This window comes from Manis javanica, chromosome 1 (genome assembly GCF_040802235.1).
Source record: "Manis javanica isolate MJ-LG chromosome 1, MJ_LKY, whole genome shotgun sequence".
Classification (NCBI taxonomy): Eukaryota; Metazoa; Chordata; class Mammalia; order Pholidota; family Manidae; genus Manis; species Manis javanica.
In genome coordinates, this window is record NC_133156.1 from 189601037 (window position 1) to 189622577 (window position 21541).

At 34.2% G+C, this 21541-nt stretch overlaps 1 protein-coding gene across 16 annotated transcripts in view; it reads left to right on the plus strand.

Annotated features, from left to right (window-relative positions):
- WDPCP (WD repeat containing planar cell polarity effector) overlaps positions 1-21541 on the plus strand; it is a 405181-nt gene that overhangs the window by 152229 nt on the left and 231411 nt on the right. For 15 of the 16 annotated variants that reach the window (XR_012121045.1, XM_036996612.2, XM_036996613.2 and 12 more), the window contains exons 11-12: positions 10592-10780; positions 13874-13997. Coding sequence is in view for 15 of the 16 variants with exons in the window: in XM_036996612.2 (XP_036852507.2) it covers positions 10592-10780; positions 13874-13997 (313 nt within the window). In the remaining variant the exon portion in view is untranslated. Of the gene's footprint in view, positions 1-10591; positions 10781-13873; positions 13998-15064; positions 16446-21541 lie in introns of those variants that run through there. The other variant, XM_073212544.1, reaches the window with a different exon arrangement.

Sequence of the window (21541 nt, forward strand, 5' to 3'; positions counted from 1 at the left end):
GTTACATATAAATTTTAGGATTATTTGCACTAGTTCATTGAAAAATACATTGGTATTTTGATAGCGATTGCATGAATCTGTTAGTTGCTGTGGGCAGCATGGCCATTTTGACAATATTAATTCTTCCTTTCCATGAGCATGGGATAAATTTACATTTATTTGTGTCCTCTTCAGTTTCTTTCATCAGTCTCATAGTTTACAGTGTATAGGTATTTCATCTCCTTGGTTAGGTTTATTCCAAAGTTTTTTATTTTTTTGGTGCAATTGTAAATGGAAATGTTTTCCTGATTTCTCTGTCTGCTAGTGTGTTGTTAGTATATAGGAATGCACAGATTCTGTATATTGTATCCTATGACTTCTGAATCCAGTTACTAGTTCTAATAGTTTTTGGTGGAGTTCATAGGGTTTTCTATATATATAGTATCATATCATCTGCAAATAGTGATGGTTTTACTTCTTCTTTACCAATTTGGATGCCTTTTATCTCTTTGTCTTGTTTGATTGCTATGGATAGGACTTACAGTAGTATGTTAAATAAAAGTGGTCAGAGTGGGGATCTTCATATTGTTTCTCATCTTAGAGTAAAATCTTTCTGCTTTTCACTGTTGAGTATGATGTTGGCTGTGGGTTTATAATATATGGTCTTGATTATGTTGAGGTATGTTCCCTGTATACCCATCTTGTTGAGAGTTTGTATCATAAATGGAAGTTGAATTTTGTTAAATGCTTTTTCAGCATCTATTGAGATGATTATGTTGTTTTTAATCATTTATTTTGTTAATGTGTTGTATCGTATTGATTGATTTACAAATATTGTACCATCCTTGCATCCCTGGAATAAATCCCACTTGGTTGTGATGGGTGATCCTCTTAATGTATTTTTGAACTTTGGTTGCTAATATTTTGAGGATTTTTGCATTTGTATTCATCAGGATATTGGTCAGTAGTTTTCTCTTTTTGTAGTGTCTTTGTCTGGTTTTGGTATTGGAATAATCTGGACTTATAAAATGAATTTTGAAGTATTCCTTCCTCTTCTACTTTTTGGAATACTTTACGGATAGGTACTGGCTTGTCATTAAATATTTGGTAGAATTCACTTATGATATCATCTGGTTCTGGACTTTTGGTTGGGAGCTTTTTTTTTTTTACTAATTTAATTATGTTACTAGTAATCTTTAATATTTTCTGTTTCTTTCTGGGTCAGTCTGAGAAGATTTTATGTTTCTAGGAATTTGTTATTTCTTCTAGGTTGTTCAATTTATTGGCATGTAATTTTTCATTGAATTCTGTTATAATTCTTTGAATTTTTGTGGTGTCAGTTGTAACTCCTCCTTTTTCATTTCTGATTCTGTGTCCTCTTTGTTTTTTTCTTGATAAATCTGGTTAAGGGTTTGTCTATTTTGTTTATCTTCTCAAGGAACCAGCTCTTGGTTTCACTGATTTTTTTTCTATTTTTTTCTATTTTTATTATTCTCATTTATTTTTGCTCTGATCTTTATGTTCCCCCTTCTACTAAATTTGGGCTTTGTTTATTTTTCTTTTTCTAATTCCTTTAGTTATAGAGTTAAGTTGTTTATTTGTGTTTGTTCTTGTTTCTCGAGATAGGCCTATATTGCTATAGACTTCCCTCTTAAAACCACTTTAAGATCCCACAAATTTTGAACTGCTGTGATTCTGTTTTCATTTCTCCCAATATATTGTTTGATTTCCTCTTTGATCTTTTCCTGGATCCACTGATTTTTAGAAGCATGTTGTTTAGCCTATGCATGTTTGTGTGTTTTCCCATTTTTTTCTTGTAATTTATTTCTCATTTCATACCACTGTGGTCTGATAAGATGATTGATAAAATTTCATTTTCTTAAATTTATTAAACACTTTTTGTGTCCTAATATATGATCTGTTTTGGAGAATATTCATGTGCACTTGAGAGAAATGTATATTCTGTTGCTTTGGGGAGAATGTTCTGTAAATATCTGTTAAGTCCATCTGGTCTAATGGTCATTCAATGCCTCTATTTCCTTTTTTATTTTCTGTCTGGATGATCTATCCAGTGATATAAGTGGGATGTTCAGATCCCCTAATATAATACAGTGCCTATCAAAATATTGAGAGCATTCTTGAAACTAGAACAAATAGTCCTAAAATTCAAATGGAGCCACAAAAATACCAAAAAACCAAAGCAATCCTGAGAAGGAAGAATAAAGCTGGGTGATTGTGCCCTCCAACTTCAAGCTGTACTAAAAAGCCACAGTAATCAAGACAATTTGGTACCAGCACAAGAACAGACCCATAGATCAATGAAATAGAATAGAGAGTCCAGATATAAACTCACACACATATAACCAATTACTATATGATAAAGGAACCATGGATATACAATGGGGAAGTAACAGCCTCTTCAACAACTGGTGCTGGCAAAACTGGATGGCTACATGTAAGAGAATGAAACTGGATTACTGTCTAACTCCATACACAAAAGTAAACTTGAAATGGATAAAAGACCTGAACATAAATCATGAAACCATAAAACTCTTAGAAGAAAACATAGGCAAAAATCTCTTGAATATAAACATGAGCAACTTTTCCTGAACAGATCTCCTTGTGCAAGGGAAACAAAATTAAAAAGTGAACAAATTGAACTACATCAAACTAAAAAGCTTTGTACAGCAAAGGACACCATCAGCAGAACAAAAAGGCATCCTACAGGATGGGAAAATATATTCATAAATGACATATCCGATAAGGTGTTAAATCCAAAATATATAAAGAGCTCATACACCTCAACACCCAAAAAGCAAATAACCTGATTAGAAAATGGGCAGAGGATCTGACAGATACTTCTCCAAAGAATAAATTCAGATGGACAACAGGCACATGAAAAGGTGTTCCACATCACTAATCATCAGGGAAATCCAAATTCAAACCACAATGAGATATCACCCCACACCAGTTAGGATGGCCACTATCCAAAAGAAAGGGAACAACAAAGTGCTGGTGAGGATGCGGAGAAAGGAGAACCCTCCTATGCTGTTGGTGGGAATGTAAATTAGTTCAACCATTGTGAAAGCAGTATGGAGGTTCCTCAAAAAACTAGAAATAGAAATACCATTTGACCAAGTAATTCCACTCTTAGGAATTTACCCAAAGAAAACAAGATCCCAGATTAAAAAAACATGCACCCCTATGTTTATTCCAGCACTATTTACAATAGCCAAGATACGGATGCAGCCTGAGTGTCCATCAGTTGATGACTGGATAAAGAAGATGTTGTACATATACACAATGGAATATTATTCAGCCATAAGAAGGAAACAAATCCTACCATTTGCAACAACATGGATGGAGCTGGAGGGTATTATGCTCGGTGAGATTAAGTGAGGCAGAGAAAGACAAGTACCAAGTGATTTCACTCATTTGTGAAGTATAACAAAGCAAAACTGAAGGAACAAAACAGCAGCAGACTCACAGACTCCAAGAAGAGATTAGCAGTTACCAAAGGGAAAGAGGGTGGGGAGTGTGGTGGGAAGGGAGAAGGCGATTAAGGGGTGATATGATTAGCACACATAATGAATGTAGTGGTTCATGGGGAAGGCAGTATAGCATGGAGAAGACAAGTAGTGACTCTACAGCATCTTACTACATTGATAGACAGTGACTGCAAAGGGGTATGTGGTAAGGGGGACTTGATAATATGGGTGAATGTAGTAACCACAGTGTTGCTCATGTGAAACCTTCATAAGATTATATATCAATAATACCTTAATAAAACAAAAAGATCCCCTAATATGATTGTGTTGCTCTTAATTTTTCCCTTTAGGTCTGTTAGTATTTAGTTTATATATTTAGGTGCTCCTCTATTAGATGCATAGGTATTTATGATTTTTATATCCTTGTGTTGTACTGATTTCTTTATCATTATGTAATGTCCTTTTTTGTCTCTTGTAACTTTCTTTGTTTTGAAGTCCATTTTGTCTGGTATAAGTATTGCAGCACCAGTTTCTTTTTCACCCCTATTTGCATGTTATATCTTTTTCCATCTCTTCAGTTTCAGTCTGTATGTGTCCTTAGGTCTGAAGTGCTTGTAGGCAACAAATAGATGGGTCTTTTTTTTTATCCATTAAGTCACTCTATATCTTTTAATTGGGGCATTTAGGCCATTTACATTTGAAATAATTATTGCTGTGTGTGTACTTACTGCTATTTTGTTAAATGTTTCTTTGTTTTAGTTGTTCTCTGATCCTTTCTTCTTCTCTTGTTTTGTAGTTTATGACTTTCTTTAGTGTTGTGGTTAGGTTCCCTTCTCTTTCTTTTTTGTGTATCTATTATAAGTTTTTCTTTGTGGCCACCATTGGGTTCTTAAATGATGTCCTATCAATATAACAGTCTATAATAAGGTGATGGTCACTTATGTTTGAATGAATTCTGACACTACTGCATTTCTTACTCCCCTTTCTCCACATTTAATGTATATAATACCTTCTTCTACACCTTTTTATTAAGTGATTTCATTAACTAATTTTTAGATGTAATTGCTGTTGTTATTTTTGTCTTTTTGACCTTCATACTTGTTTTCAAGTAATGGGTCTCCTGCCTCTGGCATATGTTTGCTTTACCAGTGGAAAATTTTCCCTTTCTTAAATTTCTTGCTTGTCTTTAGGGTATTTCCTCTTTATCTTAAAGAAATTCCTTTACTATGTTTTTGTAGGGCTGGTTTACTAATGGTGAACTCTTTTAACTTATGTTTATTTGCAAAGGTCTTTATCTCTCCTTCATTTCTGAATGATAATAACCTAGCTGGCTATAATATTCTTATTTTGAGGCTTTTTTCTATTCAGCACCTTGACTATATCATGCCATTCCCTTCTGGCCTCTAGAGTTTCTGCAGAAAAATTAGCTGATAACCTGTGGGGCTTCCCTTGTACATAATTTGTTGCTTTTTTATTTCTGCTTTTAAGATTCTCTCTTTGTCTTTTATCTTTGACATTTTGATTACAATGTGTCTTGGTGTGGACCTCCTTGAGTTCTTCTTGCTTGGAGCGCTCTGTGATTCCTCTCTCTCTCTCTCTCTCTCTCTCTCTCTCTCCTCTTTGTGGAACTCCTATAATGGGGATGTTAGAGCATTTGATATTGTCCTGGAGCTCTCTTAGCCTATCCTCATTTATTTTAAGTCTTTCTTCCTTCTGCTGTTCATTCCTTCCAGTGTATTTTTTATTTCATCTGTTGAATTCTTCATTTCTGATTGGCTTCTTTTGAGACTTTCTCTTTGTTGAGGTGTGCCTTGAATTCTACTATTGTTTTCTCAAGTCTGGTGGGTATCTTTATAAGCATTACTTTAAACTCTTTATAAGGTAGATTGGTTAACTGTGTTTCATTTAGCTTTTTTTTCTGGTTTCTTTTCTTGTTCTGTCATTTAGCATGTATTCTCTGTCTTCTCATTTTGTATGACTTTCTGTGCTTGTTTCTATGAATTAGTTGAAAAGCCTCACTCTCCCAGTCTTGAAGGACTGGTCTTGTGTAGCATAGTCCCCTGTGTGTAGATGGCATGTGCCTTGTGGTTTGGCAAGCTGTAAGCCAAGTAAGGTAGAGACAGTGTTTTCCTGGTGCTGGGGTTTCCAGGGCATGATCCCAAGGGTACAGCCTTGGGGGCCCTGTGGAGGGGCTTCTGAATGGAGACCTGTTGGTTATGTACTTGTGGTGGGAGTGTGGTGGGCCACGGCAGGTTAGGGGAGCACACCTGGCAACTCCTGGTGGCACACTCAATCCCTTGTATGTCCTCACCCAAATGCCCATGCACACTTTGGGCTGCTTGGCACCACTTTGAGGAATTCCTGTGTTGGTGCTCACAAGGTCCTGTTCACAGTGTGGAGTCAGGCTTCATGAACATTTCCCCCATGGCTCATGCGTGCTCTGGGCTATTCATGGGAATTCCCACATCAGTGACCTCAGGTCACACTGGCAGCTGAGATCAGGCACTGGCCCAGCACACACACTCCCCACTTGCTCTGGGGAGCATCTCAGTGACACCAGCCCACAGATTTGTACACCCTCCTGTGAGCTAGGAAACCTTCTCAGTCCTGCTGATAAGGCTGGGCCAGTGGATAACAGTAGGCAACAAGGCAGGACTGTTGGAGTATGCCCAGATCTTGCTCTCAGCCGCACCAAGAGGTGCAGAAGGAGCACAAACAGTGGTGCTAGTTGGCTTCTCTGATCCTGGATTGCCTTCAATTGTTTCCCTGCCAAGTGTTGGATGTTTAGTTCTGAAACAAGTTCTTTCACTTAAGGTCTACTTTCATTAAACTTCAAGGCTCTTTTCCTGTTCCTCAGGGCAGGGAATCCATGCCTGGCTCTCCAAGCGAGACCCCTCCTCTACCCAGTGCCAGTGGCCGTGCTGGAGGTGGGATTCCCACAGTTACTGTGTCTCTGCCTCTCCTGCCATTTTGGGCTTTTTAAAAAATTTGATCCTCTGTCCCTCATTGTACAGAAGGTGTTCACTTTAGTCTTCATTTTTCTTCAGGGTGAGATTCTCTATACGTAGGTACAGATTCAGTGTGCTCAGTGGGGAGGTGAGAGAAGGTGAATTAAGGCTCTCTCTACTCTGCCATCTCCCCAGAATCCCTGATTATCTTTTGTTGCTTAATGTGAAGTCCCTCAGCATGTCTGTAGCTTTCTAGGTTCTTTATGTTTTTCTGCTGCACACCACAGTATTAATTGGAATTTATAAAGTCCTCTAAGCTACTGTGGCTCCTTCCCACCTCTCCCAGTGATTCTCTCTATAAATTTTAAAACTGACTTGTCAGTTTCTACAGAAACACTTGATGAGATTTTGATAGTGGTTATGGTGAATCTGTAGATCAGTTTGAGGTGGATGACAATTTAACAGTATTAAGTCCCCTGATCTATGAATACAGTATCTCTCTCCATTTATTCAAGTCTTTTAAAATTTCTCTCAGCAGTGTTTTATAGTTTAGATGTAAAGGTCTTGTATATGTTTTGTTCATGTTTTTGGATGCTATTGTAAATAGTATCTTTAATTACAATTATTGATTGTTCATTGGGATTATCTAGAAATAAAAATTTTAAATATTGAACATGTATCTTGCAACCCTGTTAAACTAATTTCTTAGTTGTAGTAACTTTTTTGTAAATACCTTAGGATTTTCTACTTAGATGGTTATGACAGTGCACTTAAAAAGTTTTCCATCTTCTCATCCAAACTGTATGCTTTTACTTTGTATTCTTCCCTTATTATACTGGCTAGGACTTCCAGTACAACATTAAATAGAAGTAGCAAGAGAGGACAGCCTTGCTTTGCTTCTGATCCTAGGTGGAAAGCATTTAGTCTTTCATTTTAAATATGATGTAATTAGGTTGAGGAAGTCCCTTTCATTCCTATGATGCTGAGATATACTATCTTGAGTGGATACTGAATTCTTCCAAGTGCTTTTTTCTGCATTTATTGACATGACTGTTTTTTCTGGTCAGTTGTGAATTATATTGGTTTTCAGATGTTTCAGTGACCTTGCATTTATGGGATAAATCTCCCTTGTTCATGATATATTATCCTTTTAATATATTTCTGGATTTATTGATATTTTATTAAGGGTTTTGTATCTGCTTATGGGAGATATTGGTTTGTAGTTTTCTTTTCCTCTAATGTCTTTATCAGTGAAATGCTACCATCATGGAATGAACTGGGAAGTGCTCCTTTTATTTTGAGTTGTGTAGAGTTGATATTATTTCTTAATGTTTGAGAAAATTTGCAAATGAATCCTTCTAAACATGAAGGTTTGTTTTGTGTGTGTGTGTACGTGTGTGTATGTGTGTGTGTATGTGTTTTAAACTACAAATTCATATTTAAGTAATACAAGGTCTTTCAAGTTATCTGTTCCTTCTTGAATGAGCTTTGACAGCTTTAATCTCCCAAGTAACTGTACTAAACCATAGTTTGGGTTTTTAAAGGAAAGACCAATTAATTTGTTTATGTTTATTGTATAAATTGCATTAATTTATGTTTATTATATAAAGTTATTCATATTAGTCACTATTTTTTAATGTCTATAGTTCTATAGCTATTATCCTTGATATTGTTAAGCTCTATCTCCTCTCTCTTTTCAACTTAGGTAGAGGTTGGTCAATTTTGCTGATAATGTCAAATAACCAGCTTTTGAGTCCACTGATTTGATTATTTTCTATATCATATTTTTATTATTTCCTTCCTTCTATTTATTTTAGGTCTAGTTTTCTCTTCCTTTCCTATACTCGTAATGCAGAAGCTTGGATTGTAGATTTTAGATCTTTCTTCTTTTCTGATTGAAACTTTTAAAGCTAGAGATTACCCTCTAAGTACTGCTACAGCTACATCTTACTAATTTAGATGTTATATTTTATTTTTATTTTTTCAAAATATTTTCTAATTTACTTTATGATTCCTTCTTTGACCCATAGCCTATTTAGAAAAAAATTAATTAATTTCTAAATATTTGGAGATTTTCCAGATGTTTTTCTGTAATGATACTTAATTCTATTGCGGTCAGAGAACCTACTCTGTGTGATTTCAACACATTTCAGTTTATTGAGGCTTGTTTTATTACCAGAATATGCTCCACCATGGTCGATGTTCTGTGTGCACTTAAAAATAATGTGTGTTCTGCTGTTTTTGTGTGAAGAGTTTTATAAATGTCAATTAGATCAAATTCATTGATGATGTTTTTCAAGTATTTTCTATTTTTACTAATTTTCTGTTTATATGTTCTGTCAACTAATGAGAGAGAAGTGCTAAAATCCCCAACTACAATTGTTGGCTTTTTTTCTTCTCTTAGGTCTATCAGTTTTTGCTTTATTATTTTAGAGCTCTGTTTTTCGGTCCATTTAAGACTTTTATGTTTCTAAATGCATTTTCAACTCTTTTTTATTAAGGTATAGAATTCTAGGCTAAATCATTTGTATCTCTCACCACTTAAAAAATGTCTTGCTGTTGTCTTCTGACTTGTATAATTTCAAAGACAAAGTTTGCAATTACTTGTATCTTTGTTTCTCTGTACATGATGTGTCCTTTTTCTTTGGCTTCTTCTTAAGATTTTATCACCTTTTGAATGATTTGATTATGATTATATGTTAGGTTTTCTTCTCAATAAGTCAGTTCTTTCTCTTGCTAGAAGTATTGCTAAGGGTGTAGGTGGGGTCAACAGATTTCATATGTTTTCAGTTTACTGCAAAGTTCCCACACATTAATATTTACTGCCAATGAACCACTCTGATTTATGAGGACTTCCAGTGCTTGACTGCAGGTTCATGAAGGTTTTTGAATGATAGCATTTGTTAATTCTACCAACACAAAAAGAATAGTAAAGTTTTATTGCTTACAATAGTCAGGGCAATTCCTTAGATTCCCTATCAAGTTGAGTCCTGTTAGATACAGCACAAGTTCTCATTTTGATGTGACTTGAAGTTATTATAAAGAATTTTGGTATCTTTCTCATAAAGCAATATATTTTTTAAAACCCTGAAACCTATAACTATTCCAGTTAAATTGATGATGTGATGATAGTAATGAAAAAAATCGTAGTAACATTTAAATACTTTATATGCAACTTACAGATAATTTCACATGCATTTTCTCAGTTAGTTTTGTAATTATTTGTACTAAGAAGCTTTTGTAGATGCACTCAAATCAGTAAACACTGGCTGAAGAAAAAAGTTTTACATTCTGCCATTTAAAAACAATTTTAAAAAAAGTTACTTAAAAGTCCTAGTGCTTATTGTCATTTAATTACACAGAAATTATTTGTTTCTAATATCATCCATATTTAATAAATTATAAAATAAAATTAGAATGGTCCCCCTTTGTTTTGTATTCTTATTCCTCTATGATTAGAAATAGATTTTAAGTCATTATAAATTTATTTATATTGAATGAAAATATTTTATAGCAAATATTGGTTGTGAAGGGGATCAACAGCAAGATTAATACTGATTATTTCTTCAACAAAAGAGAATAATTTCTAAACGTCAATTTAAAATGAATTAGTGTGTGTTATCTATGAAGAAACTATCAATTGAAAGTACCATTAATTAAAGCAGACTTAAAAGCATTTATATAGTCACATTATGTTTCTCAGGGATATTAGCACTCCCCCCAAGCCCTACAAATACATAGGATTGAAGACTAGATGCAGCTTAGAACTAATGAAGCTGGTCAGTAAGGATTGTGTTTGCATCAAAAGCCTATCTTTAAATGTCTAAAAGAGAGGCCTGAAAGAATAATGGGAAAAGTAGTATTAATTATGATGGTCTACCCAAAAATTCTTCTCCTATTTATCCACCTTTAGTCTAAGCAGTTTGATTATATGGAGTGTAATTTGGTTAATATATGTTGAATGATAAGCATAAACTAGATAGAATTGGTGCATAGTATTTAAAATGAAGATTTAACCATAAAGCAGTGTTACTCTTGGCTTTCAAAATCCTACATTTCTAGCACTTATGCAACAAATGATTGCTTTTTTTCCTTATGGAAATGTTAACTCTGCTTTTGTTATTCTACTTTTTTTACCTTTAAGAGATTCACTTGGTTTTATATTTTTTGTAACAGGTATCTTCACACGAGGCCAGCTGGGCCTGGTAGACCTTCTCTTCCAGTACATTCACTGCAATGAGATCTCTGAGGCAATAAGCATCCTGAGCAGTATGAACTGGGACACTCTGGGCCGCCAGTGCTTTATCAGCATGAGTGCCATTGTAAACCATCTTCTTAGACAAAAACTCACTCCAGAGAGAGAAGGTCAGACTTAAAATACATTTCATAAATGTGTTTTTATATATATATATATGAAGTGCATTTTAGTGAGTCAGTAACTTTTTGAGTATATTTTTGAATTATGCTATTAGCAATTAAAAGACAAAAATGTTAATGCCCTGTTAAAACTGACAAGATCAAATATCAAATCATTACTTCCATATGGTACTTACTTTAAAGTATTTATCAATATGAACAACTTTTCTGTATATATGTCAGAACTCACAATGCTGTCATTGTATATTTCAGTCCAAGTTCATATGTTGAATATGCTCCGATTTCAAACATTGATCAAGAATTTCATGTGCTCTCTAAGGTCTGGTAGACAAAAGGCCCAAACAATGTCTTTATTCCTCCTTCACTTTAGACATCAATATCTTTCATACCACAAGTTCTTTGTCCAGATGATAGTCTTTACCACTGATTTTATGTGTGTGTTTGTATGTCAGAACTGCAATCCAGGCTGCTCTTCCTGTTTTCATTCTGACTTGTAGTTCTCATACCCGTTTTCCTTCTGCCTGCTTGGATTTCCCTACATTCCCTCAGTAAGTAATTTTACCCATGGATCTCAGATGTTTATTGTCAATGAGATAAGATACTACTTAAGAAAAAAAGAAATAAGGAGGGGGAGGAAAATGCCACATACAATAATGAAATTTTTATTTGCCATTATCCAATATATGTTAGTTTTATTGTGTTATTTATTTACTTAATGTAAAGTGAACCTAAGCATCCTTGATTTGCATCTTTATTTCAAATTTTCACAATAAGCATTGACATTAATGGTGGAAATTTCTGGCCAATAAGAAACTGTCCCTAGGTAATTTACAAGGTAAGGAAAACAGGAAAAATCTCAAAAGGTCTTTCTTCCCTCTACTATTTTATTTGCATATTTGTAGTTTTTCTAATTCCATTTTACCACATTTCCAAAGCAAACACATTGTTTAGATAGAATTCTATAATAATCTTCATTTTAGCAATTTTAGAGAATACTAAGAATGTGTTCCTTCAGGATGTCTGCATCATGGGACTTGGCCCAACTCACAGGAGGCCCACAATAAATATTAATTTGATGCAAATTGTATGTGCTTTTTGGAGATAGTCCAACCCATCTATGGATAGTCCAGTACTTCTACACTGAGAAAATGCCTAGCACAGTGCTTGGCCCATTGTAGGTACTTGATGAATATTAGTTAAAAATAAATAGTATAATTTTAAAAAAATTTTAAGGTACTAAGTATTACTGTAATATTTCTGCCTGTGGAGTTATATCAACTAATTATTTCTTAGTATTGGTAAACTCTCAGGATTAGAAATATAGGAGGAAAAAAAATAGGCAGAGTACCTAAAGAAAGCCCATTGTGCCACACACAATCTATACAAGAAATTCTAAAATTTATTGTTGAAGAAATATGGAGAGGATAAGACACTGATGGTCGCTCAGGACACTGAGAAATTGCTAGCACCTTAATGAATTTATGTGGTAAGATTCCTGTGTTGCAAGAAAGATTATTAGGGATTCACAAATGGAGATTATCAGGTTCTTGCCATAATAAAGAACATTTTCAGGGAACCATATTGGGGAGATAGGGAAATGAAAAGCTTGTATGATACTAGCCTATTAAATAAAATGCCTATATGATTCTGGGTTATCAGAATATGTACATTTTAAGTAGGTATATGCATTTCCTCCCAAGTAACTGCAAAACACATTTCTAAAACATTCAGAATTCTTCTCTATTGAGATTTATTCTGTCTGAATCTAACAAATTTGACATGGTAATTTGTTTTCCTTTTATTAGTAGAACCCAGTGAGCTCTTTTATTTGTAGCCATGTTGTGGTTATCTCTGAGATCTTCATTTCTGCCTTAAACATCAAGCTGGGCTATCTAATAAATCTGTAACTGTGCTGGGAGTTACACATACTCCATATAGGCTCAAACATTTCAGATGTATGAAACATGCTGTCAAGAAAACAAGCAATGGCAAAAGAATCTGGCTTGTTTTCACAATAGCGTTGCTGTATTCAATTTTAATCTAAATTGACTGCTGCTTTGAAAGAAAATATCCCTAAAGTTCATTTTACTGTATGGACTTGATTTGAGATTAAAAAAGAAATTACTAACAGCTTAGCCAAGTCCATAGCAATTACTCTGATGAGGCATTTAATACTTTCAAACCCAAATATGCCTAAAACTAAAGAATTTTGCTAAATAAGGAATTGTTTATTCAACCCAGTGCTAGTTGTATAAAAATCATTGGAGTCCTACTGTGAAGTATAGTGTTTTTGTACAGCTCTCACCATTATGGTAATTATATAACTTTCAGGTATTTTGGGAGGAAACACTACCCCCAGAGGAGTAATGTCTTGGTAAAATTATGAAGTAGGCAAAATGTGCCTAAAATTTTCTCCCAGTCTACGCCTCTGGCTTATGAAAACCTGCCCTCCAATCCTGTTTTCCATAGGAAGGTGTCCGTTAACCAGAGCAGAGAAGCAGGTCATGCCTCCCAGGGGTGTTGGCTTTCACACTTGGATAAAATTAACAGTGTTGTTGTTTAGGACAGGATTTAGGAAAGATATAGAGACTTATACTGTTTCTTAAAAATTGTAATATAGCTAATTACTCCAATAGGGCTATTTTTATTTGTATTATTTTGTAAACATTTCTAATACTGATTTCAATTCCCAATGCAGAAAGGTCAGTTTTCTCTTTCAACTAAAGAGAATAAATGTTGAGCATACTGTGAGTTGATTTTACTGGAAATACTAGTTCAAACTGTGTTACTTTGATGAGTCACTGTTTTAATTACCCGTTTGTGGTGAGAGGTTGGTTCATTATGGATTTCTTAAGTTTTGACAGCTTTTTGTTGCTCAGAGTCATTGTCAGCTTTGCCTCAAGTGAAAGTTTATACATAGGTTTGTTTTTGTACCAGCTGTCATATTTTAATTTCATCTTTCCTGCAACAAGCTCACATTTCATCCAAGTTTGCAAAACCTGACTGACTACAAACATGAGTATTCTGTTGTAATTAAAGGAGTTGCACTTGTTTCAGTGCTGCTATGTTTGAATTCCACAGCACAGCTTGAGGCAAGCCTTGGAACCTTCTATGCTCCAACAAGACCACTCCTGGATACGACTGTTTTGGAATATAGAGACCCAATCAGCAAATATGCAAGAAGATTCTTCCACCACTTGCTCAGGTGACTGATATCTTTGGATTGATTAGTGTCAGACTAATTACATATCTAATGAGCCATCTTCTTTAATTAGAATATTCTATAATATGACTGTTTTCTAATAGTTCATCCCCTCAGATAAAAATAAATCTCTTGATATTCTTTCTTTAATTCCTCTGGCTTTCCTTTTAAGGAGTATATTTGACTATTGTTAGGGCTTTTACATGATCAGTGCACTTCAATATAACTTCCCTTTTAATTTGCAGCTAAAAATACCAGCTATGTAAAGTCAGTTGAAAAATATTAACTTAATTGTGCTCCTAGCACTCAAGAAATGTTTTAGTTTTAAGTGAAGCTAAAAATAGGAATGTGCTATAAAGCTAGGGGCAGCCAGTGGTTTGCTTACTCACAGAATTACTATAGAAAGATTTGCCCATTGTCCTCGCTTACAATGTGGCAAGCTGCTAGTTTCACTGTGGCTCATTTTCTTTGCTTTAAATGAATATAATACATTACTTTAACCTTTTGGATTATATGAACAATTAGATAAAACATCAAGAAAGTAGTCTGAGAAAAACACTTTAGAAGTTGAACAAGTCCATACATATGCATATATATGGAATATGTATAAAGTTAAAAAATGGATGGATGGATAGATGGAAAATGAATGGATGGGTAGAAATCGGTAGGTGATTGACAGATAAGTTAGTTTAGGGACACATATAAATGTGTCAATGCTATAAATAAAAGCAAGGAAGTGATTAGCACAAAATTTCAGATAGTATGGAGTAGACTAAGTGAAATATAGTAGAAAGAGCCTCCAAAGTATTAGTAATGCTCCATTTCTTAAGATAAGCAGGGTATATATATCAGGGATCATTAAAAGTTATTATTCTTTTTAGCTGAATATATATATTATATATTTTTACAAATGATATACTTTACAATAGAAAGTAATATAATTTTCAACTTCATGTACCAAAAGGAAGTATTACACTGAGTTGAGTTTTAATCTTATTTATAATGTAACTGTTATAACTCTTTCTAACTCACTCAAGCAATTTCATGTAGTTCTCTCCTTTTCTTCTCAGAACAATCCTGTTAAGGGAGTATTATCATTTGACAAATGGAGAAACTATTTATAAAGTGGCACTTTGATCTCTACCCAACAGTGAAGCCTTGGAAAACAATCTTTCTAGAAGCTGAGAAATGTTAATGTATTTCATGAGCTATGATCTGTAATTGAATCTTGCCTTTTATCTGAATGACTTTAGCATACCCTGAGTGAGGCCGTCTTCTACATGTGAACATACGCCAAAAAAGCTAGGGCTGATGTCACATTAATTTGGACTTAAGGCTCTGTTCTTTGCTCTATTATTTCGTTTTCCCAGTTTCTAGGGAAAATTAATTAATTCATCTCCCTGAAGAGCCAAAAAAAGATTAACATGAATGAAATATGTTTTGAAGGCACCCTCTTGGTGGCCTCACTGTGTCTCTGCCTCTCTGACGTGATGCAGTGATTTGTTAGGTACATAAGCATCACTTTTCACAATGTTACTGACCCTATGATGCACTCTAGCTTCTCTGTGTGATTACATCTGGAATTGAACATTTTATCTTGGGATGTGCTAGGTTTTTCATGTTTCTTTTTTTGCATGCTTTGCTACTCTTAGCTCTTTTGACAGTAGGCTATACATGGCATTATGAAAAAAATGTAAGTTTAGAATAAATTAAATGAGATAGCTTAAGTTGCAACAATTCTTTTGCGTAATCTGCTGCCGAAGTTCTCCTACTTAGGGGAAGAGAAACAGGCCAGATACTTTTTGTATTTGTGAAGTGCTGCAATTTCATTATTCCCTGTACTTTGGCTAGCCAGTTTTTTAATATCTAAAAGGTTTTTAGATGATGGGGTAAGTAAACAGTGAAGACCATCACACACAATTTTAAATTTAAAATGAAGAAAAGGAGCACCATGCAGAGTAGGGATGTGCCTAAGGTTGCTCACTGGTAAAGCTAAGGACTTGGATTGCCTGAATCCAGACTGGGCTCTCTTAATAAAGAATACAGTGTTACATTGATTTTAGTTTCATGCAGAATATGAAGAATGAAGTTGCAGTATGAATTTGTGATAATAGACAAGTATATTGTGAGGGTCATTAAAATAAATATTTTTGTATGCAATTTTGTTTTTATCTTAGCAGTAGAGGAAGTCCACAGACATCTTTTGGTTTTTGGCCTATTTTATCTTTAGGAAGTATAAAAAATTGTCCTGATGGCCTTGCTGTAAATCCAGTTAAACCTAACCTTTTACTTCTCATGTCCTTTCCTGACACTTTTTTGTGTGTTTAAAGTGATCAACTTTCATAAAGAAATGCTCTCTGTAAATATAAATCATTGTTCCTAACATTAAAGATAGAAAGCAAAAGTATAATCTTGATAGAGTAGCTAAATAAAGTGCTTATTTTAATACAATTTTAAAGAGATGATAAGTCTAATTCATAAAATAATTAAGCAGGAAGACACCTGTAGAGGCTGTCTAGAAAAACAATTTTTCCTTTATTCTCACACTCATATTTCTGACACCAGATATGGGTTTTTTTTACCCACACTGACAAAATCTCTGACACTAGCTGGGTGTGCTACAATTCAATTCAGTTCTGACACTCACCAGTGTTAGCACAGACCCTGCATGTTAACGGCTCAGTCCCACAAGACTGACCCTACTTCAGATGCCATTCACTAGTACTAGGTACCCAAATAACCCACAACTTCTGCCTAACTTGGCTACAAATTGGAGGTTATTGCTACCAGCCCCCCAGCCCCTGCAAATTCTATACTTTGCTAGAGCTGCTTGCAGATCCCAGGAAAGCAGTTTAGTATTGCTAGTATTTTAAAGGATTCAAATGACCAGCCAGATGAAGAGATGTACAGGGCACATTGTGTGGGAAAGGATTTAAAGCCCCTGTACCCTTGCTGTATGCACCACCCTCCCAGGTCCTCCATGTGTTCTCCAGTCCAGAAGCTCTCTGAAACTCCTCTTTTTGAGTATTTATAAAGGGTATTTACATAAGCATGATAGATTAAATAATTGGCCATTGGTGATTAATTCAACCTCTAGCCTCTCTCCTCTCCCTGGAGGTCTGGAAATAGAGCTAAAAGTTCCAGTCTTTTAATCAGGCAGTTGGTTCCCCTGACAACCAGGGGCTTTCGGAATGTCACCTCTCTAATATAAACTCAGGTGTGGTTGAAAGGGACTTGTTATGAATAACAGAAGGCTTTCTTTTCACTGTTTTGGCTCTTATCACTTAGGAAATCCCAAGGGTTTTAGGAGCTCTGTGCCAGGAATAGGACAAAGACCAAATATATATTTCTTACTGTAAATCTTAATCACAGAAAGCAAATGAAACTTTGCCTAAACTAAGTTCAGAAGGTGACTGTTCGCCTCTGCCTTCATGAAATTGGATAGTCCCCCAGAACTGCTGAATAGGGATGTATTAACAAGTAAGAGCTTTTTGTTATAAACAAACAGAAACTACAATAGAACTTCTAGATACTGATGAAATAAAAAGGCAAACATTTCAAATGAATGTGCCACTTATGAATCTTAGTTTACTAATATGGAAATATGTTTTAAAGGATTAATAATTAGTTCTTTTCACTTATTTCACCTCTTAACTGTAAGGCTTGTTTTTTTACTCAAATGGTATTATTTGATCATGCCTTTTAAATACTTAAAAAATAGAAACAAAATGTTGAGAAAGCAAGTTTTATTGCCCAGAAATAAAAATATTATGTTTATAAAATATTTGTAGAAAATGTATTAATGTCAGCATTTTGCTTTGCAGTGGAACAAAAAAGTTAAGATGAATTGATGGGTAGAAAGGGAGTCGGTAGCTGTGTTATAAAACAATATTATAAAATGATGGTAGACTCTACATGGTAAATGTATCTTTCAACTTTCCTGGATGTTTGAAATTTTTTATTATAAAATGTTAGAAGGTATATATCTTATTTGAATCAATATTTTATACTTAGATATCAGAAGAAAATGGGTAGTCTTTTGGAAATAGCTCTTAGCTTATGCAAAATATATATGATAGGCAAAAAGAAATTGTTTTTATGATGAAAAAGTTGTTAATTTACTTTCTAATTGGCTTTTTCAGTTACATTTTTCACTAATGGAGCATACATGGTAAATAAAACAATTACATGAAATCGATTCAAAGATTGTGAATACTAAACAGTTACTAAAAATATTTAGGGATCAAAAAATGACCTGTAGAAAAAAACTTCCCAGTAAGATCAGCTAAAAATGCTGAATAATATTCTTAAAATATTTGTGTAAAGCACAGTTGAGCTGGCAGAAAACTAAGGGAAACACTCAGAGGCTGAAATGACAAGGAGGCTTGATTGCACAAGAGTAAGCAAACTCAAAGTTTGCCTTGAGGGCATCTCTGGCACCTGGCAGTGAGGTGCTAGGTTTACAAAGGCTGTGGACTCTGAGTATAGGAGACAAAGCCTTGGGCTCAAGCATGATGGGAGGTTAGATCAAAGATCCCCACAGCAATCTAGGACCCTTGCAAGGCACTGTCTTCCTGTGAGAACTACTAAGGAGGGAAGGTATGAGGTGCAGGAAAGAATGGTGGGCAAAACATAACATTAAACTTGTGGGAACCTAAACAAAAATTGTGTAAAATATCAATGCCTAATTAAAAGGATTAAAAATTAAGATAAAATCCTAGACAATAACAACATATAAATCAGAATAGTGAAGTTAAAGTGTTTTGTATTTTAAGGTCTTTGTACTTTTCAAGAGGAATATAGAGATACTTATTAACACTAGATTTTATTAAATTAAATGTACATGGTAGAATTTCTAGGGTAATCTCTAAAAGAATAGAAATAGAGTATATAACTTTCAAACAAATATAGTGAAAATGTCAGAGGGGGAAAAAAATTCAGCTCCAAAGTAGACAAGAACTGGGGGAATGTGCATAATGCAAGGGAATAATACAGAAAAAAAAGATAAAAAGCAGAAAGCACACCATAAAGTACTAGAAATGAATTTTTTAAAAATCAGTAATCATTGTTATTGTGAGCTAAATTTTTCATTTGCAAAGATGGTTGGAATAGATTTTTTTCTAAGTTTTTACAAGAGACACCTGAAACATAGAATATTTCAGAGTTACAGTTTGGAAGAAAACTGTACTAGGTGAATACCCAAAAAAGAGCTAGTAATGTTATAGAAATAGTCTTTAAAGCAAAATCATTAGTAGAGATTACTAGAGATCAATATTGACAGAAAAATCAATTCACCAGGAAGATTTAACAATTTTAAATATGTATAACATAGCTTAAGTACACATAAAATAAAAATCAACAAATCTGCTGCCATAATTAGAGATTTTAATTACCTTTGTGTGGTAATTGATAGATTAAGCAAACCAAATATCAATAAGGAAATAAAATATTTGAACAATATGAGTAAAGGCTTGATTTAATGAGCATGTATACTATACTACATACAACACTGGAGACTAATTTTTTTCATGAACAAGCAAAATCATTTTAAAAATTGACCATATTCTAAGGCATAAAGTCCATGAAAATTTTAAAGAATCAGCTGTATTTACTCAGCAATTAATTACTAAGGGCCACATGCCAGGCACTATTTTTAGAACTAGGAGTATAGCATTGAACAAAACACATGCACACATCTATGGCATAAAGTTTACATGATAGGGAAAAAATGTATAAGTAAGTAGGTAAAATACATAGTATGTTAAGTAATGATATATACCACAAAGAGAACAAAACAGGACCAGGGCTAGAAAGTGCTGAGTGGTAGAATAAGTGGACTGCAGTTTAAATAAGGTTGTCAGGATACCTCACTAAAATAAAATATGAGTTAAATCCCAGCAGTTTAGAAGAGCAGTGAATGAGAGGAAGAAGAATCAGAGAATGATTCAGAGAGGTAGCAGGTGGCTCAGTAATATAGGACTTTGTTGGCTATTGTAAGAAATTGAGATTTTCTCTAGAATAATAGGGGAAGTCATTAGATGATTTTGAACCAGCTAGTGAATGGAACACTCGGATACTATGTTGAGAACAGACTTAAGGGGCAAGGGCAAGGAGACTATTCAGAGGCCTATTATAATAACTGAGTGAGAAATGATGGCCATATAGAACAGACTGGTGGTTGGATGTGGGACACATCAAAGGTTGTGGTGACAGAACTGGCTGACATATACTGGTGCGGAGGGGCATTGTAGCATAGAGGGTAACACCTGGGAATTTTAAGTATGGGGAAATTCTTCATATTCTTTAGCTTCAGTTTCTTGATTGGCACATAATCAGATGCAATTAATGCTATTATTGATTATAGTGTTGTGGAGATTTAATAATTAGATGAAAGTGGGCTAAATGATCTTTTAGAGCAGTATTTCTCAACTTTTTTAACATTATTATCTCCTGAAGGAGAAAAAAATTCAAATTAAATGAATTTGATTCCTTCCTAACAAGATAAATACTAAGGAATAAGATCTGTCAGGTATGGTTGAGATTTGGAGGCCCCCAAACTACTATGATAGTTAAGATTGTTTTCAAACCCTAAGAACCAAATTTTTGAAGTTGATATTACTCCATTGAGAATGCATGTTTCAGAAGGAAATGCCTCCTAAAATTAGACATAACTCAAAACCACCAATCTGTAGAAGAATCATCTTAGTTTGGAAGGAGAAAATGTGATTAGATGAGATTCCTCATACTTTTTAAGGTTCTTTTCAACCCTGTGAGTTTATGATCCTATGTTTCTCAGTCTCCTTTGAATAGAAAAATAAAATCTCTATTCTCAACGGTAACTTTTTCCTACTTAATGAGTTCTAAGTTTTCCAAGTTCTAAGTGAACAATTACTCTATATCAGTATAAGTGAAGAATGGCACACATAAATAGTTTAGTGTAGATTCAAATATAGCAATGTTTATCTGACACTTAATAATATTCATAATCATGATCTGGCTACATAGATTGTAGCCAGAATATTTCATGTATCCATTTCTTTTTATTACTGAGTAGTATTCCACGGTGTGGGGTAGGTTTGTTTTACCACTTATATATTGAAGGACATCTGGATTGTTTATAGTTTTTGTCTATTATGAATAATGCTGATGTGAACATTCATGTCCAGGGTTTTATGTAAACAAAAGTTTTCATTCGTCTTGGCTAAATGCCCTGGAGTGCAGTTGCGTAGTTGTACCGTAGTTACAGATTTAGCTTTTTTAGAAAATGCCAAACTGTTTTCCAGAGTTACTTTATTTTATATTCCAGCAGTATATGAATGATCCAGTTTCTCCTCATTCTTGCCAGCATTTGGTGTTGCCACTATTTTGTATTTTAACCATTTGGAGAGGTGTGTAGTGATTTCTCATTGTGGTTTTAATTCCCATTGCCCTAATGGATAATGATATTGAATATCTTTCAAAGAATTATTTGCCATTATTAGATCCTCTTTGATGAAATGTCTGTTAATATCTTTTGGCCATTTTCCACTCTTTTAAAATCAAGTTTA